Raw genomic sequence first — 27,120 nt, forward strand, 5'->3', positions numbered from 1 at the left:
CGGGAAACAGGGCCGCTTTCCCGCCTTTAAACGGCTGCAGACTTCACTCACCAGACATCTGCCGCCACACTGTGTCAGACGGTGCAGCAGTAGATCTGCACATGCGAAGTGCGGCTCCTGCGTGTGTGCAGATCAAAAACCATCGGCCACTTGCACGAATATCAACAGTGCGTCTAGGTCTCAATTAGCTTCACTGTTAGGACTCTCATGGCAAAGGGTAACCTACTCATTACTTTGTATAGGAAATATAAAATTATATTGGGAGTTCTTTATTCTGAATAACAAAACATTTGTCTGGCAGAGTTGTGTCTTCACAACTGCAAACCAAATATGAAAATACTTACATTTTACATTTAGAAATAATAAGTTGCATGTATGAATTGCAGACAATATCAGGTAAATGGCTTGTCACTGCAGCATCATGGTCAAAAACTACACCAATTATACTAATTTAAATCGATGGGATCATTATATATAATGGTATAAAATGCGTCTTTCAACCTCACTAATAGACTGCAGTGAAGCAAAGCATGAGAAGCCAATTGCGTCTGATTTGGCAACCTATGTGTGTGATAAAAGCAAATAATGATCTCACTCAACTCTCAGAGACAGAATTATCCTGTATAGTGTCAATTTAATGGTAAATATGAGGTTTCAGCCTGTCCCCAATTCACGTCTCACATCATGACACTGCCCGTTACATGCAGCCCTGCCTTAACTAGCACAATCACACTACCTCAGACATGTTGGTGCCAATTCAATATGGAGCAATGCCTGCGATTCAGTGCTCGCTTACAGCAGCTCCTAAGTAATGTATTTTAGTATGCACCCCTATGGGCCTGAGAGTTAAAATCCACAATTTAGGGAAGGATTTAGGTGCCAGGGCCTCTGCTCCAAATCCATCACATCGGCACATTGCTCGAACTTCGCTTTAATTGCATTGAACCCGATCATAGCCTTCCACAGGGGTGAACACTCTAAAGAGCTGATTGGCTACAGTTTGCCCAATTCAAAACTGAACACACAAAAGTAAATTAAAGTGACACTCCCATTAACGTGTCTGCTGCTTCCCATTATAGGAAGACACATGCTGAAAGTTTTTCCAGGGCCTCCTCTATTTGCACAGTATACCGCCAGCTTTTCATGTCCACCTTGTGGTAGACCCAGAAGATGCTGCAAGCACAGAGCTCTCAGCTTCTTATTGGTCCTCACAACCATCTCAGCGGACCTTCACAATTGTGATTGATTATTTGCTTCTGGTGCTATACTACACATAGGCCCTCATTCAGACCCGCTCGCAAGCGGGTCGATGGTGGGGCACTGCGCGTGCGCAAGGCCCGGAGCGAGTGAGAAATTCACTCGCTCCGGGGCTCGCTACAAACGGGGCGGCTGTCGATGTTGATCGACAGCTCGCCCCGTTTTGTAGGCCGGGGGGGGGGGGGGTGGCTGGCGAAACTGAGGCGTTCCTGAAGTCAGTAGTGAGAGTCCAGCTCTATTTGAGCAAAAATCTCACTGGGGCTTGCGACAGACGAGATCCTACCACAAGGGTCTCGTCGCAAGCCGTCGCAACCATCACCTGGCCGCTCGCAAAAGCTGTGGCTTAGCGAGCGGCCAGGTGGCCAGCTATAAAAAAAAAAAGCGGCCGCCCTCATTCAGAGCGAGCGGCTCTGAATGAGGTCCATAATCACATAATGGGGAGCAGTAGGTGTGAAAACATAATGAATGTCAGGGAATGCTGCTTTTTGATTGAATGCAATAAAATGTCTTGACACTAGTCATGCGCAAAATAATAATTCTATATATTAATACATTAGTATTCCAATAGAATCTAAAAAAAACAACCTGTTCTACAGTACTGTATGTAGAAAGGGGTAGGTACTTTCTAAATTTGACTTCCACATAGCTTAATGCATACAGTGCACAGTTCATGGCTTTGTGGCCAATTGGGAATGATGTGCCCCTTTCATACCCAGCAATTCTTCCTTTTGTAGACATGTTGTAGAAAACGTCAGATATTAATGAATAGTGTGAGGATAACGCAAAGCTACATGCTGTTAGATATAAACGTATAGGTAATTTCCTATGTATTAAATCATTGGAGTTCACACCTATGGATGTAAGGGAGATTGTGTTGGGTCTATCATGCTCACACACCTGACTCTCAGGATCCCTGCATTACATGAGGCTTATATAGCAAGCCGATGGACAATTCATGGCAGTGGCCACCCCCACAACTAATGTACCAGCTGTACCGGAGGGCGGCTGCCGGGCACAGGACAGAAGGCGGTGGGGTGAGGTGGACAACATTGGGGATGGGTCCTTCCAGGCCCCGCGCACTCTCCCTTACCTGCGATACTCAAGCCCCAGGTGTACAGGCGCAGCGCGCTGCTGATTAGCTCGGACACAGCACTCAGCACCATTTTTCCTCCTCTACCCAGCAGCACCGACTAGTTCGGTCCAGGAATCCCGCACAGAAGCTCGGGGTCAGCGAGATGCGGCTGACATGGCGTGTACAGCAGCCGGGTAACAACACCGAGGATGATGATGGCGGATGAGAAAAACTGCGCCACCTCTCAGCCAACTGACAGCTCGGCGCGCACACGTGACGCGGTTGCCGTGGTTACAGCCGCATTCAAAGTACTGATCTACAGACAGTGGAGGAGCCAATCATCATCTGCGGGATTGGACAGTATGCTAATGATCCGGGCGCGTTAAACTGCCCTCAAAGGGGGTGTACACATTCTGTGAGTGCAGCAGCAGCAGCGGTCACATGATCTGCAGGAAGGGATTGGTGCACTGTACTCAGTGTTTCCAGTTGGGTGTCTTTCCCCTTGGTTTGATTACAGCTGCAACAGTGTTTCCACTTTTTTTCCTGGTTGGACAGAATTTCCCTTTCAGTTTAACATTTTTGTTGTATGTAGTTCGTTTTGTTTGCTCTTCTGTTATGTAATTACATTATTTTAAGTAACCACAGAAAAATATTAGTACATAGATTTAGGGGCATATTTATTATTAACTGTGATCATAAATAAAGATTCATAACGCAGCAATTCACAGCAAAAAGGAATCTTTATTGGCCTAAATGTATACATTTCTGACATCAGGGCGTGATTAAGAAGTGCACACGCTTCATGCTCGGCTGCAATTTCTCACTGATATTTGAGTGTGATAATATGCAAATGCAAGTTTAAGCATTCCCCTTGTGCAGTAATGTGCACTTTGCATAGCAGAGCATTGCTTCAGTGCGCTGGTGGGTTCGGTGACATATCAAACATGGCGTCGGCCATGAGCCAATCGGAGCTCGCAGAACGGCAACCAATTTGGAGTGTCCAATCCTGATTGGCTAACGGCCCGCGAGCTGTGATTGGCTCACTTCCAGCACCATTTTCAAAGTGCCGCCAGCCCTGTTTCTCCATGCCAATGGCTGCGCCAGCTGAGAAACCAGGTACCCAGAGAAACCAGGCCCCCCCCCAGTCAAGCCAGGCTTCTCTGCCCTGTGCCCTCCCCCCCTAGTCCAACCAGCCTTCCATGCCCTGTACCCCCTCCAGTTCAGCCAGCCTTCTGTGCCCCCCACTAGTCCAGCCAGCCTTCCCTGCCCTGTGCCTCCTAACCTAGTCCAGCCAGCCTTCTCTGCCATGTGCCCCCCCAGTCCAGCCAGCCTTCCATGCCCTGTGCAACCCCTCATATGTCTAGCCATCCCTGTGCCCCTAATAGGTGCAGCCCTCCCTGTCCTGCACTTATTATGCGGATCTGGGTGTTTCAGTGTATTCTATGTGAATCTGGCTTTTTCAGTGTATGTGGATCTGCATTATTTTAATATATATTAAAAGATGTCATCCTGATGAAGGGGCATGTGGCCCCGAAACGTCGATGAGCTGATGATGCAATAAACTACAGCCTCGTTTCAATATATGTATATATATATATATCAACATTGTTTTCCCTATATATTTAGTAGGGGTGTAGTTAATAGACCAGCAGACGCGATGCCGGCGGTCTAAATCCCAACTCGTCCTGCCCAACAAGGGACTTAAGTTAGGCGAAGAAATGCCGACACCTATCTTAATCCCGACGCCGGAACACCAACCCTCGCCATCCCAATCGTCCTCTGATGGGTAAGTAGAACACTTAGCCTGGGGATGGGGGGGTTAGGTTTAGGGACCCCCGGGGGGAAATTCTATCCTGTATTTGTATAGTTTCATATATTATATGATAGATTGACATGTTATAATAACCCCCACAGACCAAAGTTTGAGAAGTTTTAAACTGGTTTATGCACTAGTTGATGCTCTATCCACATTATCCACAGATCTGCCCACCTCTGCCCCATCCCCCCAGGAGGGGGGTGCCATTTCTGATAGCAGTCCTGAATCTACCCCTAAGTATTCAGCATGAGGCTGGTACAAGTTTTAATGGTGCCACCAATGGTTGCATCTACTGCACCAAGCAGTATTTGAGCATCTAAATATGCTCAAAGTGGGCTTCTCAGTTCTTGCACGCTTAGATGCACCCTTGGACACCAGGGAAGGGCTTGTAGCTGTGTTTGCATAAAGTCGCAAAAGCAATACCGACAAAAGACGCATGCACAGACTCTGCAGAGTCCGGCTCTGATTTACACCCACTCAGGAAATTAATCTAAGATGACCTGTGTGGGAAGGAGATCAGCCACACTGTGCTCTGTCTCCCTCACATTTGCCTAAACCAGCAGACACTAGAACCCACTGTGGCTTTTACAGCAGGTCCGTCCTGCTGTATGTGCTATTACGCATGGTCGCCAAAGCTGCGCAGTCTTCTCCTCTGGTGTCCTCAGTGCATTGATGCAGTCCACAAGCACCAGACCCTACCCTACAACAGCCAAAATGGCTCCCAGTCTACTCTGTACTGCCATCAATTAGTTCCACTAGCATAGCCTCAGGCACGCACCCCCTTCAATGACTCACAGTGCAAGAGCAGGTCAGACCACCAGAGAGGAGAGGAGGACAATTGCACTGGCAACAGGGTAGGGATTGCCATTGACCATAAATGGTTAGCAATGATCGATGGTTTGACACTGATGGTGGAGATCTGATGGTTCGCAATCAATGGCAGGGACATAGCAATTTTTTTACCTGATGCAGATGCACATCATTTAGCTCCATCCACATTGCACTGCTTGGTCTTACTCACTTCCCTGATTTTTTTATCTTCTTAGCTCAGCCTTCCCTTCATGCTGCTTAGCCCTGCCCTTTCCTTATTGGCCCGCCATGTCCCACAGTAGAGATACCGGGAATTTGATGCACATCAATGGTTTCATGCCATCGATGAAAATCTATTTTGGAATCGTTGATGGTGAACCATTCAATGGCTATCCCTACAACAGGTGGTAAGTATAGCAGGAAGAGGGCGGTACAGGTGGGGTGAGGTAACCTAGCATATGCCGGGTCTATTAACTAGTAATACAAACGCAGACATCTAAAGCTAAGTACACAACTGACAGATTTGAGAAACGACTAGACAAAAGCTAGTCTATGACACCACGAGAAGACTGAAACAAGCATTTGCATATTATCACAGCCACATACCTCCCAACATTTGAAGATTTGAAATCAGGATATGCACGCGCCAAAGGCACGCATGTTCCCGAAAAGGGGTGTGGCCTATACAAAAGGGACATGGCCTAGCGGCACACCCCCATTTATATCAGTAAGAGGTGTGCCCACCAGCGTTGCATGCTTCCCCCCTACAGCGGGACACTGCGGCCTGCAGGTGGGACAGCGGGAAAGTCCAAGAAAAACGGGACTGTCCCGCAGAATGTGGGACAGTTGGGAGGTCTGCAGCCACGACTCCAGCAACAGATGCAAAAGCAGACACAGCAGCGTCTATCTCTTAATAAGGCTCCAAATGTGAAGCGTACACAATACACAATAATTACTTTGTTTCAATGGTCTTCAGATCATTGAGGTGATGTTTTTTTATATGCAGGATTGCGACAAATTCCGAACAATGCCTTTCCAACAGGACTGACATAGCACGTGCAGCACACACTATGTCAGTCTCAGATCCGAAGGGTTATCGACTGACCATCTAGCCCTGGTGCAACAAACACACTAATCAATTCTCAGGCCAAGGACCCAATATTTCAGAGGGTGGCCCAAAATTGTATAGTGTGTACTCAACTTTAGCTATGCATAGGCTTACCATATTATCCCTTTAAACCAGGACACTCATGAATTACACAGGTTCTGTGGCTGATTAAACCCAGGTGAAGTCAGCCAGCTACAGAACCTGTGTAACTCATGTATGTCCCAGTTTAAAGGGATAGTATGGTAAACCTAGTTATACAGATTCAGTAATATATGATGAGCCATATAGGGACTCCAATCCATGAAGTGGAAACTTTACACAGGAAAGTGTTGTATCATAGTTTTTGTTTCCAAATGTACAAATAAAGTGGCAGACAGCTATATGACTAAAGCAGAAGCCAATTATTAATAAAATGAGAAAACACCTCATATTAGCAGGCATTAGTACACTTCTGCCTTATGGTGCATACACACGGTCAGATATGTCAGATGAACGGTTGAATGATTTGCAAACGATTGAATGATTGAAAGATTTTTGACTGTATTAAAATGAATGGAAATCGGGAACGTTCACCATTCATCTTTCATCATTGCACACATGTCAGATTTTCCTTCAGATATGAATGATTGAACGATTTTTCGTTATCGTTCAGATCTGAAGAAAAATCTGACCGTGTGTATGCATCATTAGTTTAAAATATGGTAGGGGGTAGATCCCCTTCAGTAAATGTATCCTAATGTCATCATTTACTATCCACGTAGACATTGGGAATAATAGCTCGTGGCGAACGAATCGGAACATGCCACCATGCCCGAAGCATGGTGAGCGTTCATGTTTCTACTGTAACAGTACTTAAAGGCATCAGTGGTGGTTCTAGGGGTGGGCTAACAGGGCAGTCGCCCGGGACACTGGCCCCTAGAGGGCGCCACTGAGTCCCCAGAAGGTAAAAAAAAAAAAACAGCGCCGGTCCCCTCCGCGTTCGCGCGCGATGCTGATATTTGTTATCAGCGGGCACCCGGCTCCCTCCCTGCAAAGGCAGCCGAAGCTCACTCCAGAGCTCCAGCTCCTTCATAGAGCACTATGGGAGGGACGTCATGAAATCATGACGTCTCTCTCATAGATCCGTGGTGGAGCCGTGGTCGGACCGGACGGCAGCGGACGCAGGAGCAGGGCCTAAGGTAAGTATTGTGTTTGTATTTTTTATTCTTCAGAAGGGAGGCATGGGGGCATTACTACTAGGGGCATGTCTATAAGGGGGCATTACTACTGGGGGCATGTCTATAAGGGGCATTACTACTGGGGACATGTCTATAGGGGGGCATTACTATTGGGAGCAAGTCTATAAGGGGCATTACTACTGGGGCATGTCTATAAGGGGGCATTACTACTCGGTGCACTACTATAGGGGGCACTAATGGGGGCTTTCCAACTATTTTTCAGAAGGGAGGCATGGGGTATTACTACTAGGGGCATGTCTATAAGGGGGCATTACTACTGGGGGCATGTCTATAAGGGGGCATTACTACTGGGGCATGTCTATAAGGGGCATTACTACTGGGGACATGTCTATAGGGGGGCATTACTACTGGGAGCATGTCTATAAGGGGCATTACTACTGGGGCATGTCTATAAGGGGGCACTACTACTGGGGGCATGTCTATAAGGGGCATTACTACTGGAGACATTACTACTGGGGGCATGTCTATAAGGGGCATTACTACTGGGGGCATGTCTATAGGGGGCATTACTACTGGGAGCATGTCTATACAGGGGCATTAGAACTGGGGGCATGTCTATAAGGGGGCATGTCTATAAGAGGGCATTACTACTGGGGGCATGTCTATAAGGGGCATTACTACTGGGGACATGTCTATAGGGGGGCATTACTATTGGGAGCATGTCTATAAGGGGGTATTTCTATAAAGGGGCATTACTACTGGGGGCATGTCTATAAGGGGGCATTCCTACTGGGGGCACCACTATAGGGGGCACTAATGGGGGCATTCCAACTTTGGGCACTACTATAGGGGGCATTCCTACTGTGGGCACTAATATAGGGGGCATTATTACTGGGGCACTACTATAGGGGGCACTACTTCTGTGGGCATTGTATTAGGGGCACTACTACTCAGTACTGTGGGCCTTGTGTATAAGGGCAGGGCCGGCCCTAGCCCAAATTTTTTGGTAAGCGAGTATTTTTTTGGCGCCCCCCCCCTATGCAGTGCCCCTTTTACAGTGCCCCCGGTAGTGGTCCCCCCAGTGCAGTGCCCCTTAAGCCCCTTATGTAGTGCCCCAGTAGTACTCCCCCCCATGCAGTGCCCCCAGTAGTGGTACCTCCCTATGCAGTGCCCATTATATAGTGCCCCTAGTAATAGTGCCCCCCCTTGTAGTGCCCCCAGTAGTATTTCTCCCCCTTGTAGTGCCCCCAGTAGTATTTCCCCCCCTTGTAGTGCCCCCAGTAGTATTCCCCCCTGTAGTGCTCCCAGTAGTCCCCCCCTTGTAGTGCCCCCAGTAGTATTCCCCCTCTGTAGTGCTCCCAGTAGTCCCCCCCTTGTAGTATTTCCCCCCTGTAGTGCCCCCAGTAGTCCCCCCCTTGTAGTGCCCCCAGTAGTATTCCCCCCTTGTAGTGCCCCCAGTAGTATTCCCCCCTTGTAGTGCCCCCAGTAGTTTTCCCCACCTGTAGTGCTCCCAGTAGTCCCCCCCTTGTAGTGCCCCCAGTAGTAATCCGCCCCCCCGCAGTAGAGACATAGTAAAAAAAAAAAAGAAAAACACTTACCTGACACCCGCTCCTGGTCCCGCCGCTGAGATTAGCTCCTCCGTCTGCCGCTTTGCATTATGGGAGTGACGCGTCACTCCCATTACCCACTGCGGGAGCCGGAAGATGTCCGGCTCCGGCAGTGGGAGCAGCAGCCTGTCAGACTCTCATCAGCTGCTAAAGCAAACACACAGCTGCCGGCTCCGGCGGGTGTGTGTTTGTGCTGTGTAGCGCTGACTGAACTCCGTCCGGTCAGCGCTACACACGCGGTGCAGCTGTGTCACAGAGACACAGTCTGCACCGCGGCCCGCATGTTACGCAGCTGAGGCGCCCTTCACTATGTGGCGCCTTACGCAGCTGCGTACCATGCGTAACGGGAGAACCGGCCCTGTATAAGGGGCACTAAATTTGGGCATTGTGTAAAAGGGGTACCACTGTGTGTCATAACATGAATAAGGGACTAATGTGTGGCGTAATTTGAATTGGGGATACTGTATTATAAAGGGAATTACTGCATGTGGCATAATGTGCTATACAGGGCATTACTGCATGTGGCATAATGTGTTATACAGGGCATTACTGCGTGTGGCATAATGTGTTATAAAGGCCATTACTGCGTGTGGCATAATGTGTTATAAAGGTCATTACTGCGTGTGGCATAATGTGCTATACAGGGCATTACTGCGTGTGGCATAATGTGTTATACAGGGCATTACTGCGTGAGGCATAATGTGTTATACAGGGCATTACTGCATGGGGCATAATGTGTTTATAAAGGGCATTACTGCGTGTGGCATAATGTGTTATAAAGGTCATTACTGTGTGTGGCATAATGTGCTATACAGGGCATTACTGAGTGGGGCATAATGTGTTTATAACGGGCATTACTGCATGTGGCAAAATGTGTTATACAGGGCATTACTGAGTGGGGCATAATGTGTTATAAAGGTCATTACTGCGTGGGGCATAATGTGCTATACAGGGCATTACTGCATGTGGCATAATGTGTTATACAGGGCATTACTGCATGTGGAATAATGTGTTATACAGGGCATTACTGCGTGGGGCATAATGTGTTTATAAAGGGCATTACTGCGTGTGGCATAATGTGTTATAAAGGGCATTACTGTGTGTGGCATAATGTGCTATACAGGGCATTACTGAGTGGGGCATAATGTGTTTATAAAGGGCATTACTGCATGGGGCATAATGTGTTTATAAAGGGCATTACTGCATGTGGCATAATGTGTTATACAGGGCATTACTGCGTGTGGCATAATGTGTTATAAAGGGCATTACTGCATGTGGCATAATGTGTTATACAGGGCATTACAGCATGTGGCATAATGTGTTATAAAGGCCATTACTGCGTGTGGTATAATGTGTTATACAGGGCATTACTCTCGTGTGGCATAATGTGTTTATAAAGGGCATTACTGCGTGTGGCATAATGTGTTATAAAGGGCATTATTGTGTGTGGCATAATGTGCTATACAGGGCATTACTGAGTGGGGCATAATGTGTTTATAAAGGGCATTACTGCATGGGGCATAATGTGTTTATAAAGGGCATTACTGCATGTGGCATAATGTGTTATACAGGGCATTACTGCGTGTGGCATAATATGTTATAAAGGGCATTACTGCGTGTGGCATAATGTGTTATACAGGGCATTACAGCGTGTGGCATAATGTGTTATAAAGGCCATTACTGCGTGTGGTATAATGTGTTATACAGGGCATTACTCTCGTGTGGCATAATTTGTTTATAAAGGGCATTACTGCGTGTGGCATAATGTGTTATACAGAGCATAACTGCGTGTGGCATAGTGTATTTATAAAGGGTATTACTGTGTAAGGCGCATTACTGCACATGGTAATTATTCGCCACGAGGGGAGAGCTTGGGGGAAGCCCAGCACCTTCATAAGTGCTGGGCACGCCCCACAGATTGATGAATTGGGGGTGTTCTGCAAGCACATGTGCTTTCAGCGCGTGCAGAGGAACGTCATCTATAAAAGTTTTTTTTTTTTGTGGGGGGGGGGCGCAACTGTGAACTTTCGCCCTGAGCTCCACAATGTCTAGAACCGGCCCTGAAAGGCATGGAACCGCACTTCCACCCTCTGTCTATGTCACATCCAGGTACATTAACTGAAGGGGATCTATACACAACCTTTAAAAGCTGTATACTGTGATCACACAATGTAATACAATGTTATGTTGTATATTATTAAAAGCAACATACACTGAAATAGTGCAATTCTTGTTCTAATTTCTAACTAGAAATCAAAGGTTTATTATTACACTGTGTAACACATGTAATGCTAGTGCAGACTAAAATACTGCCCTGCACGAACATGGCCGCAGGAGACTCAGCGCGAAGCCTGGCTGGTCACTTCCTTTTCCGTTCGCTTTCACCAATCACGGCTCAGCATTGCGGATGTGGCAAATTTCAAACTTGTGCTTCGGCGGCTGTATGTGCTTCAGCTGTCTGCGTCGTGACAGCGCGGGGAGCTCTCTCCGTTACCGGCGTCACCGGGTGTCATACCGAGAGTAACGGCGGTGCTGACGGACAGGTTCGTGACTCCTGTAGGTGTGACATTGTATTACTGCTGCTATTAGCCGTACGTCGCTGGCTCCGCTTCTGTGAAGGGACGCAAGTACGGGATAAACTAAAGGGATGTCTCCCTGGGCCTGTGGTTGCTGCGTTATCTCTGTAAGCATGGCTTTCCTCTTTGCATGGGGGAATCTGAGGCCAAAGCGAATTCATTTGTTATACAAAGCAGTACAAAATGTACAAGTAGCTACATAGATTGAAAAACCAACAAGTGAACAGAGTTCAGCCTATTCCTATATGGTCTGGGGCTGTTGCTCCAAAGTAAGCCATACCCCCAACCCCCCAGCAAAGCACACTGAGTGATGTGTACCAGACCAGTACTATATGTCGGCCTGACTGGCTAAGATATCGTATTGTGGGTTCACATTAGACCAATGCAATGAATGACCAAAGGATCCCGCGTTCTGTCCTTCATTACCTGCAACGGGGCCGCATGCGATATTGTCCGGTTGGACGGCAGCATGCCTGACCGGAGGATGCCGCATGCCACTGTGGGAGCGTGCATATTGGCTGTACACACTGGGCGATTCGTCCGGCATTTTGTTCTGATTTAGGGCGGAAACGACATATCATTCCGACATTGTCTCAGTGTGTACCCAGCTTAAGAATGCAGTTTATTTTTGCAGTAGATAAATCGCAGCTCTGGTTCCATTAAAGGGAAATTCTCTTTACCACTGTAGTAAGTAATGCAATTTAGTAGTCTGGTAGCTTTCCCTTCAATTTCTATTAGGTTTTCTGATGGCTAAAACTGTATTCTACATTTACTGTAGATATGGGCAGATCAGTATCCCATATAGTTTGAATGGACGTTGTAGTTTGATCCCTTGGAAAGATCCATCTCCAATGCATCATTATTTTTATTAAAATGTTATTAGCGGTTACACAAGGTGTATCAAGAGCATATGTAGCATTTATCGCAAATTAGTTTTCACCACCTCTAGCAGGTGATAAGTTTGTGAAAATCCCTATTTTAGGATAGAAATGTTAGGGCTTGGTTCAGAACCACTGTCACTCTCAATTACTAATTAGGCAAATATTAGCTTATTTTGGCCAATAATGACATGTTAGGTTTATAAAGTGCAGGGAAATGGGTTAAAAGATGTGGAATCGGTATATGGTGGTGCTCTATAAATAGGACAGGTGTTTTTAAGATTGCATATAGGTGTAAGGGTGCATACACACGATTATCGTTAAACGATATCGTTTAAAAAAATCGTTCACTTTCTGAGTCAAACGGTGAACGATTTTCGTTCATGCGTGTTCACATTTGTAGTTCAGTCAGACTTGTCAACTCAACGACTTTCAGTAAGGGAATATGCAAAAATCGTTTGTAGTTCTAAAAAATCGTTCATTACAATTAAATGATCATAGTAAATGAACAACTTTAGTAAACGATTTTAGTTCATTTTTTCAAGGGAGAAAATAGTTTACTAAAATCGTTAATTAACTAAATCGATGTGTGTGTATGCAGCTTTAGAGGTGTGTTTTGAAGGTGTTTTTTTTTTTTTTGTGTTTCTTTAAATGACACAAATATATACATATAGGGATTTTTATCACCCCTAGTTTAAGTAGATCATTTATTTTGCCAAAAACGCTTGCTTTCTAACATTGGGGGGAATTCAATTCAACGCAAATTGAATAGTGCCAGGAGCTATTTAATTCAGTGCGCTGTTATGTCGGACAATACACGTTCTCGTGACTTAACAAGGGTGTTAAGGCGTGAGAACCGGCATTCTGACTAACATGTCGGACGCGCGGCTGTTAGCGCAGCGCTAAGCAGTAAAACAGCTGCACGCCAGGCACTTTTGTCGAATTTCTCCTCGCATCCCCAGGGGTGGTTGCGAGAAGATATCCTTTACTCGCCCAAACAGCGTGCTGTATTGAATAGCTTCGGGAGCTCCCTCCCACGGCTATTCAACATCACACTGAATTAAATTCCCTACATTATTTGACTGTTTTTGGAAAAAAAATGCATATAACAACCATTTGACACAATTTAAGAACCCCAAAAACTAATTAGGGCCACTAATACACTTCTATATTGTTATCACTTTGCCTTTTTTTGGGGGTACTACTAGATTTTCCCATTTTCACCTACACTTATCGCAGGAAATACAGCATGAATTATCGGGCGACTGCTGCAATGCTACTTTTCCAATTTAATCCATTGAAGAACGGGAGCGTGCGTATACACGATAAGTGCAGTAACTTAACGCACAACAAGTTATCGCTTTATTGTGGCTAATTGAGTTCTTTTAATAGTTTTGGCTTAAGAGGTTCAGAATGTTACCTCACAGCTAATTGAATCTGCTCCTAGGGTCTGACTATTGCCTTTTGTTAATATCTGAATGCTTGTAAAAGTCCAATGAATACCTGTAGGAGTTAAGGACGATACCACTAAAATTCATAGTTTGAAGATAGCTGATCAACTTGTAATGGTTTTAACATCAAGACAATAATTTTAATATATTAATCTGGCTTGAGTTCCCTTTTATATTATTTGTAGGTTTCATGAAAGTGATTGCAGTTTGTTTATTGCTTTGTGTTGCTGCATGAGTAGACTGCTTTTGTTAAGGTGCAATACATGTGACCAAGTCAGGAACTTCTGTTTGTTTCCTGGCTCCCTACTGACATATGAACAATACACCTTTCACACTGCCAGCAATAACCCAGGTTATTACATGTGAACACGCAGCAGCCCAGGTTATTGTGCAGTGTGAAAAAGGGCTAGGTTGAACACTGGTTACACCCGGCTTGCGATGCAGTGTAACCAGGTAGCCGGGTCGGCCCGTTCACAGCGTAGGGAGAGCTGGCACTTGCCATCTCCAAGTGCCAGCTCTACACCCTGGTGCTGAATGACCAGCTGAGGCTGCAGCTCATGCTGAGCTCCCAGCAGGAAGGAGGAGGTAAATACTGCCCTCAGTACTGCGTGCCCCTAACCCCCTCCTTGCCCCCAGTACTGTCCCACTGTAATTTAATTAGTAAAACATCTGCACTTTGCTCCTTCGTCAGATAAAATTCCCTAAGGGGCATATTCAATTAGGTGCAAAAAGCCGTTTTCGGTGAAAAAGTTTTGCCGGTGACGTCACTTCGCCCGTCGAAAACTTATCCCATTATTCAATTTCAAAGGCTCTTCGCTGGTGCGGAAAGTAAATGCATTGGAATAGGCGAAAAAGATTCGCCTATGAAAGCTGTTGAAAAAAAGTGCAGAATTGGGGTTTTGAGGTGGAAACTTGTGGGAACTACCCTGCACCCTTGGGACAGACCCCCAAAGGTAAACTGTAAAAAAACCTAAAGAACACCCCAAAAATGTACTTTTGTTCTGGGGGTAAAGAAAAACAAAGTTTGGGGACAAACTTTAAAACTAGCTAAATAGACTCCAGAGGGGGGTCCCCAAGTATGCCCCAGGTGTTTTTAAGATTGCAGGTGGATTTTTAACGTTTTTTTCAAAACTTCACCTTAAAATTTGCTAGCCCCCATTTTCATGTTCCCTAAATTTGCTGGGACTAGTTATTTTACTGAAAAATTATTGCTTAATGCTATTCTTCACCACTTATGCAAAAACGCTAATAGTAAGCTTTGGGAAACACCCCCCCCCCCCCCCCGATTAGCTTTATTAGTGGTTCTAGAACACCTCTATAGTGATCCCCCTATGTTACTGCAGTTTTTCAGGGGGTACAAACTATTTTCCCCATTTTTGACAGGACTTTTCGCTGGTTCCGAATTCGCCGGGTGACGTTTTCGGCGCTTTCTAATTGAATACGGGGATAAGCGGTGATGCGAGCGATACGTTTTCGCATGGAAAACCAGCGATGACGGCAAAAAGTCCGGCATGCAAAGCGTACTCGACTTTTTGCGGGTAATTGAATATGCTCCTAAGTGTTCCTCTCCCGCCATCCCTCCCCAAATTTACACATGTATCATCCTATGTACTTGTATAACTCATCATCCCACATGTGTATGAATGTGGGCATACTATGTATTTGGGTCATACTGTATGGCATACTATGTATTTTGGTCATACTGTGTGGCAAACTGTATTTGAGCAGTAGGGTGTGGCATAATATGAATTGGAGGCAGGTATGGGCTTGTGGCATAATCTGATAACCATTGAAGGGGCATGTGTGGTGGTCTGATGGCATTTGGGGAGGTTGAGGGGCACTGAAGGGTCATGTGTGGTGGTTTATGCAAGTTTTCATATATGTCGATCGCTCCTATTCTGTGCATGCCAATTTAACTGGCTCCTAGATTTTACAAACATTTGTGAAGCCCTGTATTAGAGCAATTCAGATTTTGGAACATGTAACATCCAGTTGCACTAAAGTTTAGGTAGTGCATAATTTTAACTGCAAATAGATTTTAACTTAACTTTGTAATTTTTAGCCTGTTTAAAATGGATGATGAAGATATTAGTGAGCGGAAATTAAAAATCGCCTCCATCTTGGACAGAGTTAAAAGCTTCAAAACGAAGTATGGTAATGAGGATAATCTAACCGATGAATTGGCTTTCACAAAGTCCTCCGCAGACACGACGGGTGAGAATCATGTTTGAAATATTTTAGTTTACAAAGTTGATGCTGTGTACCCTCTTCATTATGTGGATTTTAAAGATGAACTTTCCCTTTAAAATGAAAATTATTCTCAGTGGGGTCGATTCAGTGGTGGGCAACACCCACAATATGCTGTTGAAATGGCACACCAAATCGCTTTGAAATCGTGCAATTTCTTCCGCTGCCCCATAGGGCTATGAACAAAAATACACAATGTCGGGGTTACCGTAAGTATGGCATGGTTTTACTTCTGAACACCAGTGTGCACAGACTGTCTGTTTGCGCCATGGTGTCTAAGGATAGTTAATGCACAGCTGACGGATTGCCCTTCATCTGGGGTGCCCTTGGTATGTGACCACATCATCTACATAAAATATATCATACAAACTCTGCACTCACATGCTTTTCAAACTGCAACTCCTTTGAATACAGGTAATGTTGGTTCGAAAATATTGCAATAATTTGTTAAGCTGACCACCGCTTCACGGTCATTCCCATCTGGCCAGTCCCTACACTGATTCTCAGATAAATGATCTCGTTCTGCCACTTTTGGCTCAAGCTTGCATACATTTTAAACATGAATATGGGTCCTGGCTTAAAGAGACAGGACCACACCCAGGGATATCAGTTAATAAGCACCTGGAAAAAGAAAAAAAGTGTCTTACATTTGAAAAACAGGGTGCCCTAGCAAGTGTGACCACAAAATTGAAATAAACGACAGGCTTAATCCACGGTACTCAACCATCTGGGGTGCCCTTGGTATGTGACCACACCATCTACATAAAAAATATCAGACAAACTCTGCACTCACATGCTTTTCAAACTGCAACTCCTTGGAATACAGGGAATGTTGGTTCCAAAATATTGCAATACACCAAGTGATGTCTCTTTAAGCCAGCACCCATATTCATCTTTAAAATGTATGCAAGCTTGAGCCAAAGGCGGCAGATCAAGATCCTGTATCTGAGAATCAGTGTAGGGACTGTCCAGATGGGAATGACCGTGAAGTGGTGGTCAGCTTAACAAATTATCGCAATATTTTGGAACCAACATTCCCTGTATTCAAAGGACTTGCAGTTTGCAAAGCATGCAAGTGCCGAGTTTGTGTGCGTTCACTCTAGGTCCGGTGGCAGATAGGGCGCCGGACCTAGAGTTAGGGCACTTGAGTGCGCCCGAAAAGGGGTGTGGCCAATGAAAAGTGGGCGTGTCTTTTCAACGCATTCCCTTTTTGTCACTCTTGGGGGTGTGTCCGGCACTTACGGACACACCAGACAGTCCCCAAGTGCCGCAGTCACTGTGAATGGATGCCTGCGCCTGGCTTTCATTCACCGGCGGTGACCGCTGCTCTGTCGTTTTCCCCACCCGTGGGACACTGCGGCCTGTGGGTGGAGGACAGCGGGGTGCTGTGGCAGGGTGCTTTCTGCCCTTCAGAAATAGGGCAGGACACGGCGCCCCGCTGAAACAGCCTTGCGGGATGGATATATATATATATGTGTGTGTTATAATTAGGGATGTGCAGGCTCGGATAGGTTCGAGTTTGCACGTGGAGTTCGGATTTTTCCCTCCAAAAAAACGGAACTCAGAACGAGGCAAAACGTCATCTTACATGGACGAACATCATCATTCCTGGACAAAAGACCAGGAATGATGATGTTCGTCCATGTAAGATGACGTTTTGCCTCGTTCTGAGTTCCGTTTTTTTGGAGGGAAAAATCCGAACTCCACGTGCAAACTCGAACCTATCCGAGCCTGCACATCCCTAGTTATAATAGACCAGAAGGAAGGCACAAAGCGCCCTGCCCTCACAGCCTGCGGGTGCCGTCTGCACCCGCGGGTCGCAGTGTCCCGCGGGTGGCGAAATGTGTGGTGACCCGGTCACCGCCGGTGAATAGTCGCTACACTGAGTGACAGGACAAGCCGTTTGTGGTTGGTAACGGCTTGGCTGATGGAGACGGGGGAGTGGTGGTGTGAACGCAGGTGTGGCTGAGTGTCTCAACGCCGTTTCAGAGGCGTGCATAATTATCACAGAGCATCATAGTACACGTCACTTGGTTGTATTTCACACTGAAGCACTCGCAGTGCTTGCTGTGGGGTATGGTCAACCACAAGTACTGTGATCGCACCCGATGGTACTCGATGTTACCTATGGTTGCATACACTTCCTGGAGATGACTTCCATTAATGGGCTTCTTAAGACAGGCTGGTGGTCATCTGCATAGACAACGCGATCACACGCCAATAATTAGTGGGCATGCTAATGCCTCGCCTGACTTTGGATTTGCATACGCTGGGTGCGTGCGAACGCATCTAGCGAGTGGGTCTGAATCGAGCCTTATATTCCAATCATATTTTTGTTATCCCTCTTCGTTCTAGCTGTAGCTGTACTAGGATTACCAGAAAATATGAATTTGTTTTTATTTTGTTTATTCTTCTAAGAGCACTCTGGTGTGTTTAGCAGTCTACTAACACCAAAGACACCAGAAGAATGGCTGACTTCCCTTTTAAAATTGGAGAACACAGGCCTGCCGCAAAGTGATCAGATACTACTCAATAAACTGATTGACAGTTACAGTCTAGCTGTTGGATCGCTATCTGCAGAAAAGCACAGTCGCAGTGAGAGCTATGCTAAAATCTTGGTTCGCTTTGCTGAGTTAAAAGCGTAAGTCTAAAATTTTAATCTATAACATGTACAAAAAGACATGGTATAGAGAGGATCTATTTGCAAGTATTTTTAATATTTTTAGAAAAATATATATTTGCTCTTTGTGTTACTGACACTCATGTATGTTGTGTCTGGCGTTTTATGCCAGGTCTAGATACAATGGTATTCCCATGTAGATAGTGATGAGATAATGTGTAGAAAATGCTGTTAAAAACAGGTACCAATGGAATCTGTGAGGTAAAATTACTAAGAGTAGTGTTTGTCATTAATTGCAATCCACTGGACATCGCCGTCGGATTGCTGCCTAAAAATACAGTATTTACTAACCATCGGATTTGATTAATAAATCTTCAATAGATTTCAACCGTCTAAAACACTGTCGAATTCCCCCTTTACTATAGATTCTGCCGCCATACTGCATTGGTTTTAAGGCAATTCACACATCACTATGATCTGTGCATGTTTTATATTATGAATAGTGTGTTTAAGTTTCAAATAAAAAAAATTAAAGCATGGATCACCCACCCCCTTAATACATAAATAGCCTCGACACTCCCAGTCTGAGCTGGTATTTCAAAATAGAAGGAAAATGGTGTGGGGTTCCCCCTATTTTCCATTATGCTGCACCAGTACTAGTGGCAGTCGGTGCGGGGGTAATTGTTATTAAAGTGTTAAATATTGTTTTTTACAGGTGGCCTACAAGCTTGCCCCGGAGTGTGTGTGTGTATATATCTCTACATGTTAGTGAGCGAACAAGCAGGGCCGTCTGGAATAGAGATCAAGCTTTTGCACACTGTGGGCGGAATTCAATTGTATTCGCGGCCTGCATCTCCCGTCTAAAGTGACAGGAGATCGCGGGCCGCTATACAATTGTCCAAGATGTTCGCGCTCATCGCGCCCATAGAGGTCAGGTTTAGCCGCGTAAAGCAGCTAAACCCGACCAAAGTGCTGGGCGCGATCGCGAAAAGTGATGTTTGGGCGCCCAAACATGTCACTTTTCGCACATTTCAGCTCTCATCCCCCAGGGGGTGCGAGCTGAAATGTAGCGCTGGCTGCTGATCGCGCCCGACAGGAGCAAGAATAGAATAGCTCCGTCGGGCGCGATAGCGGCTCGAAATAATTGAATTCCGCCCTTTGAATCCATTAACTGAAAGAGGCAGTTATTTAGTTGGTAAGTTAGGAGCAATTTGATTTGAGGAGGCCTTCTGGTTTCTCAGAATTAGGTTTTAAAATCACGTCTGCCAAGTATTTTAATGCCTCTTGAACAGGACATGAGTATTTCAGTATGTATGAAATGGGATTTTTGTATCTTTGTAGAGTTCAGTGTAAGGCCTGGCATTTTTACTAAAGCCAATAGAACATGATGCGTTTAGGCATAACTGCCGTATACTCTGATCAGTTTCATGATAGTGACAGTTTAAGGAATTTGTCTTTACGTGAGACCGTGAGAATGTTGCACAAACTGGTAGTAGCCATATAATTATGTATACTTGCAGTGTATTGATTTTGAATCCATTTATTAACACATTTTAGTATTTTGGACCCAGAAGAAGCACGTGACCAGTTCCAGCTTGCAAGACTAAACTGCAAGAAATTTGCTTTTGTGCATGCTGCTTTTGCCCAGTTTGAACAAGCAGAAGGTAATGAGATAATGCTCTCGCCCGGTCTGTGAATGTCAATGTATAGGCCCACAATTGGCAGTAATGTTGTGAAATGTTCATATGGAGTAAATTTACATATTCCTTCTTCAGGGTCCACAGGGTTGACCTTGGGGTATATGTTGGGAACCAAATCCGGGCACCACACAGTTAGAGCTTGCAGCTCCCAGGATGCACTGGGTCCACTCTCCCTATAACCCCGCCCCCAAGCCAGAAGCACCTCAGTTTTAAGTTGGTGCCCAACTGGAGTCGGTCACAGTTTGCGCAGGGGGGCTGATTAGCAGTCCCTAAGCTAAGTTTTTTATTTTTGGAACTCTTCAGAGCGGCAGCGTTGGACTATCCATTGGATGTCCAACCTGCCGCTCCTACACCCCGCCGTCGCCACGAGGCCAGTACAGGTCTGGGGAGTGCTGCCGGATTGCCGGGGAACAGGTAAGATCGCGGGTCACCGCTTGCAGTGACCCACGGGTATATGCAGTCTTTGCCTCCTGCCTCTGGGGACAGAACGGCGGCAGTACTATCGGGAGGCATACCCCGCGTGTACACTAGACCACCAGGGAATTATAGTTCAGCAGCAGGAAGCCGGTGTGCCGGGGGTTAATAGCCGGCCAGGGGAGGCATGCTTCCCTGTTACAGCGGCTCCTCCCCTCAGCGCGCCTTTCCAGGCTAAGGTCTGGTGTCGGTGAGCTATTCCTCCTTGGGCCACGCTTCCTCTGAGGTTTCTGGCAGCCATGTTATCTCCGGTTCATTGCAGATCTCCTAGGACGGCAGTTGGTCCAGTTCCCCTGCGTACCTCGCCTATTGGGTCAGTGTACACAGCGCTATACAGTGCATCTGGAAAGTATTCACATGTTACAGCCTTATTCCAAAATGGAAAATAAATTTTTGTCCTCAAAATTCTACACACAATACCCAATAATGACAACGTATAAAATCTTTTTTTGCAAATGTAATAAAAAAAGAAAGAAATTTAAGAAATCACATGTACGTAAGTTTTCACAACCTTTGCTCAATACTTTGTTAATGCACCTTTGGCAGCAATTACAGCCTCAAGTATTTTGGAATATGATGCTGCAAGCTTGGCACACCTATCTTTGGGCAGTTTCGCCCATTCCTCTTTGCAGCATCTCTCAAGCTCCATCAGGTTGGATAGGAAGCATCGGTGCACAGCCATTTTCAGATCTCTCCAGAGATGTTGGATTGGATTCAAGTCTGGGCTCTGGCTGGGCCGCTCAAGGACATTCACAGAGTTGTCCTGAAACCACTCCTTTGATATCTTGCCTGTGTGCTTAGGGTCGTTAACCTGCTGAAAGATGAACCGTCGCCCCAGTCTGAGGTCAAGAGCGCTCTGGAGCAGGTTTTCATCCAGGATGTCTCTGTACATTGCTGCATTCATCTTTCCCTCTATCCTGACTAGTCTCCCAGTTCCTGCCGCTGAAAAACATCCCCACAGCATGATGCTGCCACCACCATGCTTCACTGTAGGGATGGTATTGGCCTGGTGATGAGTGGTGCCTGGTTTCCTCCAAACATAACGCCTGGCATTCACGCCAAAGTTATTTATATTTTTCTTCTTTCTCATGGCCTGAGAGTCCTTCAGGTGCATTTTGGCAAACTCCAGGCGGGCTGCCATGTTCTTAAGGAGTGGCTTCTGTCTGGCCACTCTACCATACTGGCCTGATTGGTGGATTGCTGCAGAGATGGTTGTCCTTCTAGAACAGGGGTGGGGAACCTTTTTTCTGCCGAGGGCCATTTTGATATATATAAGATTATTCGCAGGCCTGGTGCAGACCACGCCCCCTCTTCATATGACGTCACAAGGAGTGGGGCCACAATTACTGGTGTTTACAGCAATGCCCAGAGCATCCTGATGATGCTCCGGGGAGCTGTAAGGGCAGCGGTGTGACCTTCTGAAGCATTCTAAGGATGCTCCAGGAGGCACAACTGCATAGATTCTGGCTGCAGGGTGCCATTCTGGGCACCCTGCTAATCAGATGAGGCTAGCAGAAAAAAGCTCAGAGGGCCAGACCAAATGATTCCGGGGGCCTTATACGGCCCCCGGGCCTGAGGTTCCCCATCCCTGTTCTAGAAGGTTCACCTCTCTCCACAGAGGAATGCTGTAGCTCTGACAGAGTGCCAATTGGGTTCTTGGTCACCTCCCTGACTAGGGCCTTCTCCCTTGATCGCTCAGTTTAGATGACCGGCCAACTCTAGGAAGAGTCCTGGTGGTTCCGAACTTTTTCCATTTACGGATGATGGAGGCCACTGTGCTCATTGGGACCTTCAAAGCAGCAGATATTTTTCTGTACCCTTCTCCAGATTTGTGCCTCGAGACAATCCTGTCTAGGAGGTTTACAGACAATTCCTTGCTTGTTTTGTGCTCTGACATACACTGTCAAGTGTGGGACCTTATATATTATATTATTATAGATAATAATGTCCAATCAACTGAATTTACCACAGGTGGACTCCAATTAAGCTGTAGGATCATCTCAAGGATGATCAGTGGAAACAGGATGCACCTGAGCTCAATTTTGAGCTTCATGGCAAAGGCCGTGAATACTTCTGTACATGTGATTTCTTAGTGGGTTTTTTTTTTCGTTTGCAAAAATCTCAAAAACTTTTTGCACGTCATTATGGGGTATTGTGTGTAGACTTTTGAGGACAAAATTAATTTCCATTTTGGAATAAGGCTGTAACATAACAAAATGTGGAAAAAGTGAAGCGTTGTGAATACTTTCCGGATGCACTGTAGCCTTCCCAGACACTGAATCTGGGCAGTTGATTGTAGTGCCATTTGCAGAATATTGTATGTAATGTTTATGTATATATATATTTCTGCATTGTATGTGACTTGTGCTAGTGCTGACTGTCTGTGCTTTATTCTCTCACCTGTCAGTGTATATCTATCCCTTTCCTTTACAATCTGCCCTAATACAGGTGTACTTAGGGTGGTTCTGAGATCTCACATATATATACTTGCCAATATTTGTGAGATCGGTCACATACTGTTGCGTGCTGCACGTTTCCATATTTTAGGTGGAACTGTGTGTTGCATACGCTGATAGTGGGTCCCTGCAGCTAATCTTAGCGCCAGTCAGGATCAGTATAGCGCTGCTTGATATTTCCACAATGATTGTTAGTCAGGTATGATCTGACCAGGAAATAGAGCACAATACTGCACCCATTTTTGCTTTCCTGCAAGTCATGTGCTGCAGGTGTGAGTACGGAGGATTTGACTCAGGAAGGGTTATGTCTAAGGTGCCATCAGGTGCCGGGCCCCTTTAAGGTACTCCCTTGGGCGGTTTGTTTCTCAAGACCCTGGCCTCCATTGTGGATTGCCTGGCGGCCCCCATAGTTATAACCCACTTGGAGTTTCCTCAACATGCTACCCTTCCCTCTCAGGGTATCTCGCAGTTCTTGCAGTTTACCCCTGTGACAGACTATTGCTCCCTACTGGGGTTCTTCACAGCACATGCAATTTCCTCAGGTACCACAACAGTCTGTGTCTTTTCCCTTGCAGGGATTACCACAACAGCCTCCCTGGGTGGATGTAGTTTCTAAGGAACACAAGATGGCGTAATAAACGCCCTGAGGTTACTTCCCAGTCTGCACTGCTGTCTAACAGATCGTCAGCCAAGGGTGAACTGGATGATGTGTCGACTCCTATTCCTTTCACTCGAGCGGTCTAGTACATCCTAGTTATAGAGGATGTCGAACCTGCACCTAAATCTTATCACCCTCAGTTTAAGCATTAAAGTGTCTTCGGCTGTTTTTCCCCCTCTCTGACCAACGAGTGGATCACATGGCGGGGGTCTGGCAATCGCCAGATAGGAGGTATCACAAAAGCTTTTGGCCTCATGTTACCCATTCCCTGAGGGTCATTGCAAGTAATAGGAATCACCACCTGGGGTGGATTCTCCAGTTACTCGTCTGATTAAGAGCACTACTACACCACCCATCCCTGCCCAGATGGATTTTACGGATACGTAGGTGGTAGCTTTGCCTTAAATCCATTTACTCGCTTTCGGGGGCTGTTGCCTGTCCAATCATGGCTATCGCTTGGGTGGCTAATGCTATTGAGAGATGGGCTGATGCATTTGTAGACCTTTTTTTCCCTCAAACTTCTGGGGATCAGATGTCTTGCTGTTCACATTCAAGATGCAGTTTTCATTTGTTGGAGTAACAACATTGAATGCCAGTCTCCTAAACTTCGGGATTTCGTCCGCAACTGTATCTGCTCGCCATACCCTATGGCTGCTCTCCTGGAAGGCAGAGGTGGACTCCAAGATAGGTTTTAAAATGGATTACCTTATAATGTGGAGATCTTGTTTGGCCCTGACCTTGACAAGATTGTAGCAATGTTGGCAGTATCACAAACAACATTTCCGCCTTCAGCTACTTCCACTACAAGGCTTCGGACTACATCTGTTAAGTCCTTTTGTTCTCAGGGAAAGCCTAAAGGCCAGTCCTTTCCTAGGCTGTCTTCCTCCACGAGGGCCGCCATACCCGGAACCAAGCAGACCTGGAACTCCAGACGCCCTGCTTCTAAACCAGAGGATAAACTGTAAGCGTGACGGGACAGGCCTTCATCTGGGGGATCCCAGAGTGAGATGACGACTTTTCAGTGTTGGTGTCAAGTCACCACGGATGCTTGGGTAAGAGATGGGGTCTCTCATTGGGTAAGCCCTCTCATTGCTCAGATGGCCTCCCCACATGATTTGCTACACATGCCCTTCTTCAGACCCGAACAAGGCTTTACAAATCCAGAAAGCTTATACAGTCCTTGCAGTAAGCAGGGGTAATTATGCCAGTCCCACTATCTTGGCGAGGAACTGGTTGTTCTACTTTCTTTCTGGTTCAGAGGCAGAATGGTCCTCATTGGCCTATCTTCTATCTGAAATCCCTGAACCAATTCCTAAAGGTGCCTAGGTTCAGGAGGAAACTCCTACGCTCCATCATCCGAGCTATGGAACCTGGGGACTTTATGGTATCGCTGGATATTCAGGTACCTATAGAGCCCTCTCATCAGCGTTATCTCAGGTTTGCTGTGCCACAGCAACACTTCCAATTTTCAGGCTCTGCCCTTTGGACTAACAAACAATAATAGTCTTGCGCAGCTAGAAATAGAAATCAAAAATTATGTAATAATAATATTGTAAAAGCACAGAAATAAATATAAATATATATATTTATCGATATCAACATTCTAAAAAACATAGCATAAAAAATGGATATCTAATCCAAATATAGTGTAATGAATAAAACAAACAGTGTAGCTCCTCATATGACAATCAATAACTTTGTATCAAGTCAATCGTGGGTCTCCTATGAGAGGAAACAAAAAGTGTCTATTTGAGGTTTAATAGAATTCCTAATATAGAGCAAACAATTCAGTTAGTGTACTGAGTGATCCTGCTAATTAGATGATACCAGCTTGTACAATGCACTCACGGTTCAGTAGACAGGTCCGGTATTTTGATACAAGCCGTAGGGACTTAGGCTGCGGCCAGGAATATTCCTTGCCAATTAAATAGCGTGTGCACACAAGTATTGTCCAAAAAATAATTCTTCCGCCCGAGCGTCCTCGGACTAGTGCAGGGACTGGGAATCCACTTACAACTGTATCTGGGTGGATAGTAGCTCTCCAGAGCTGTAGGACACTGATTCGGATTGAAACAGCCGGTGATTGAATGTCCTCTCGGCAGGGTGATACGTTACTCTGTCTGTGTGTAACACAGACCGCCACCAAAGGCAGTATTGTGAACAGGGACAGCGAATGCTGTCAGCGGGAGCGGCACGAGTGGCAGTATAGGCCGGTAATTTAAATGTCCTCTCAGTAGGATAATAAGCTTTGCTCCGTCTGTGTGCAACACAGACCGCCGGCAATAAGCAGTAACTGTGGGTAGGGACAGCAGCTGCTGTCAGCAGGAGCAGCACGAGTGGCTGTGTTAATCCGGCACAGATGAATGTCAGGTGATGGTTAGCCCATACAGACCGCCAGTACGTACTGGTATAAAAAAGCAGGAGCAGCGGTGACTGTAAACGGGAGCAGCAGAGTAGCCGTGTTCTTCCAGCACGAATAGAGGTCGAATGGTATTAACCCTTAACGCGTTTCGTCACCGACACGTGACTTTCTCAAAAGGTGTATCTCCAGACCTCAAATGAACCTTATATAAGGCCTTTATTAAGTGCTAAAAGGTGCAAACTTAACAAAATAAAATGTTAAATACTAACAGGTGCAAAATTGGCTTGATACAATCTCCTTGCTATTATAAGGAGATATGGAATACCACAAATAGTATTCATTCAAAGTTATAATTACTATTCACACAGTTGCAGTAGACATCCAAAAAACATATATAAATATAAATACACAATGTTGACAGGAAAAAGATAATCTATAAGGAAAAAAAATAATAAAAAAGGGAGAAAATAAACAAAAAAATTTAAAGTTGATAAAAAAAAAATTATATTTATCTGCCAATATGTTAATTATTATAACAAAAATTAATTAAAATATAAAAATTATCTACTTTAGCCAGATACCGCAAAAAAAATCTAGATTATATGCATTCCATTTCGAACACAAAAAAAAGGGATTCTGATGGAGAAACAATTATACAAAAAAATAGAGAAGTAAACACATAAAAGTGAATCATTGTACCAACAACGAATCTTTTGAAGAACAAGCAAGAGAGTTAGTTGATAGTTTTAGATCTAAAGGATATCTTGAACACCTCTTAGAAACAGCTATAAAAGAAACCAGGAATCTAAATAGGGAGGATTTACTAGTATATCGGAATAATAAAACCTCT

At 45.5% G+C, this 27,120-nt stretch overlaps 2 protein-coding genes across 5 annotated transcripts in view; one reads left to right on the forward strand and one right to left on the reverse strand.

The window, feature by feature from the left end:
* The window catches only part of ELOVL4 (ELOVL fatty acid elongase 4), a 40,737-nt gene extending 38,058 nt beyond the window's left edge, over window positions 1-2,679 (reverse strand). The window contains exon 1 of the mRNA XM_088471738.1: window positions 2,348-2,679. Within this exon, the coding sequence (XP_088327864.1) occupies window positions 2,348-2,420 (73 nt within the window). The 5' untranslated portion in view covers window positions 2,421-2,679. The remainder of the gene's footprint in view (window positions 1-2,347) is intronic.
* Window positions 2,680-2,706: 27 nt separating this feature from the next.
* The window catches only part of TTK (TTK protein kinase), a 131,653-nt gene continuing 107,239 nt past the window's right edge, over window positions 2,707-27,120 (forward strand). Inside the window, exons 1-4 of one of the 4 annotated variants that reach the window (XM_088471699.1) lie at window positions 2,707-2,913; window positions 15,816-15,967; window positions 18,419-18,641; window positions 20,178-20,284. In XM_088471699.1, the coding sequence (XP_088327825.1) occupies window positions 2,771-2,913; window positions 15,816-15,967; window positions 18,419-18,641; window positions 20,178-20,284 (625 nt within the window). In that variant the 5' untranslated portion in view covers window positions 2,707-2,770. Of the gene's footprint in view, window positions 2,914-11,250; window positions 11,405-11,485; window positions 11,532-15,815; window positions 15,968-18,418; window positions 18,642-20,177; window positions 20,285-27,120 lie in introns of those variants that run through there. The other 3 variants (XM_088471716.1, XM_088471706.1, XM_088471726.1) reach the window with 3 other exon arrangements.

This window comes from Taudactylus pleione, unplaced genomic scaffold (assembly GCF_031769625.1).
Source record: "Taudactylus pleione unplaced genomic scaffold, aTauple2 ptg000015l, whole genome shotgun sequence".
Classification (NCBI taxonomy): domain Eukaryota; kingdom Metazoa; phylum Chordata; class Amphibia; order Anura; family Myobatrachidae; genus Taudactylus; species Taudactylus pleione.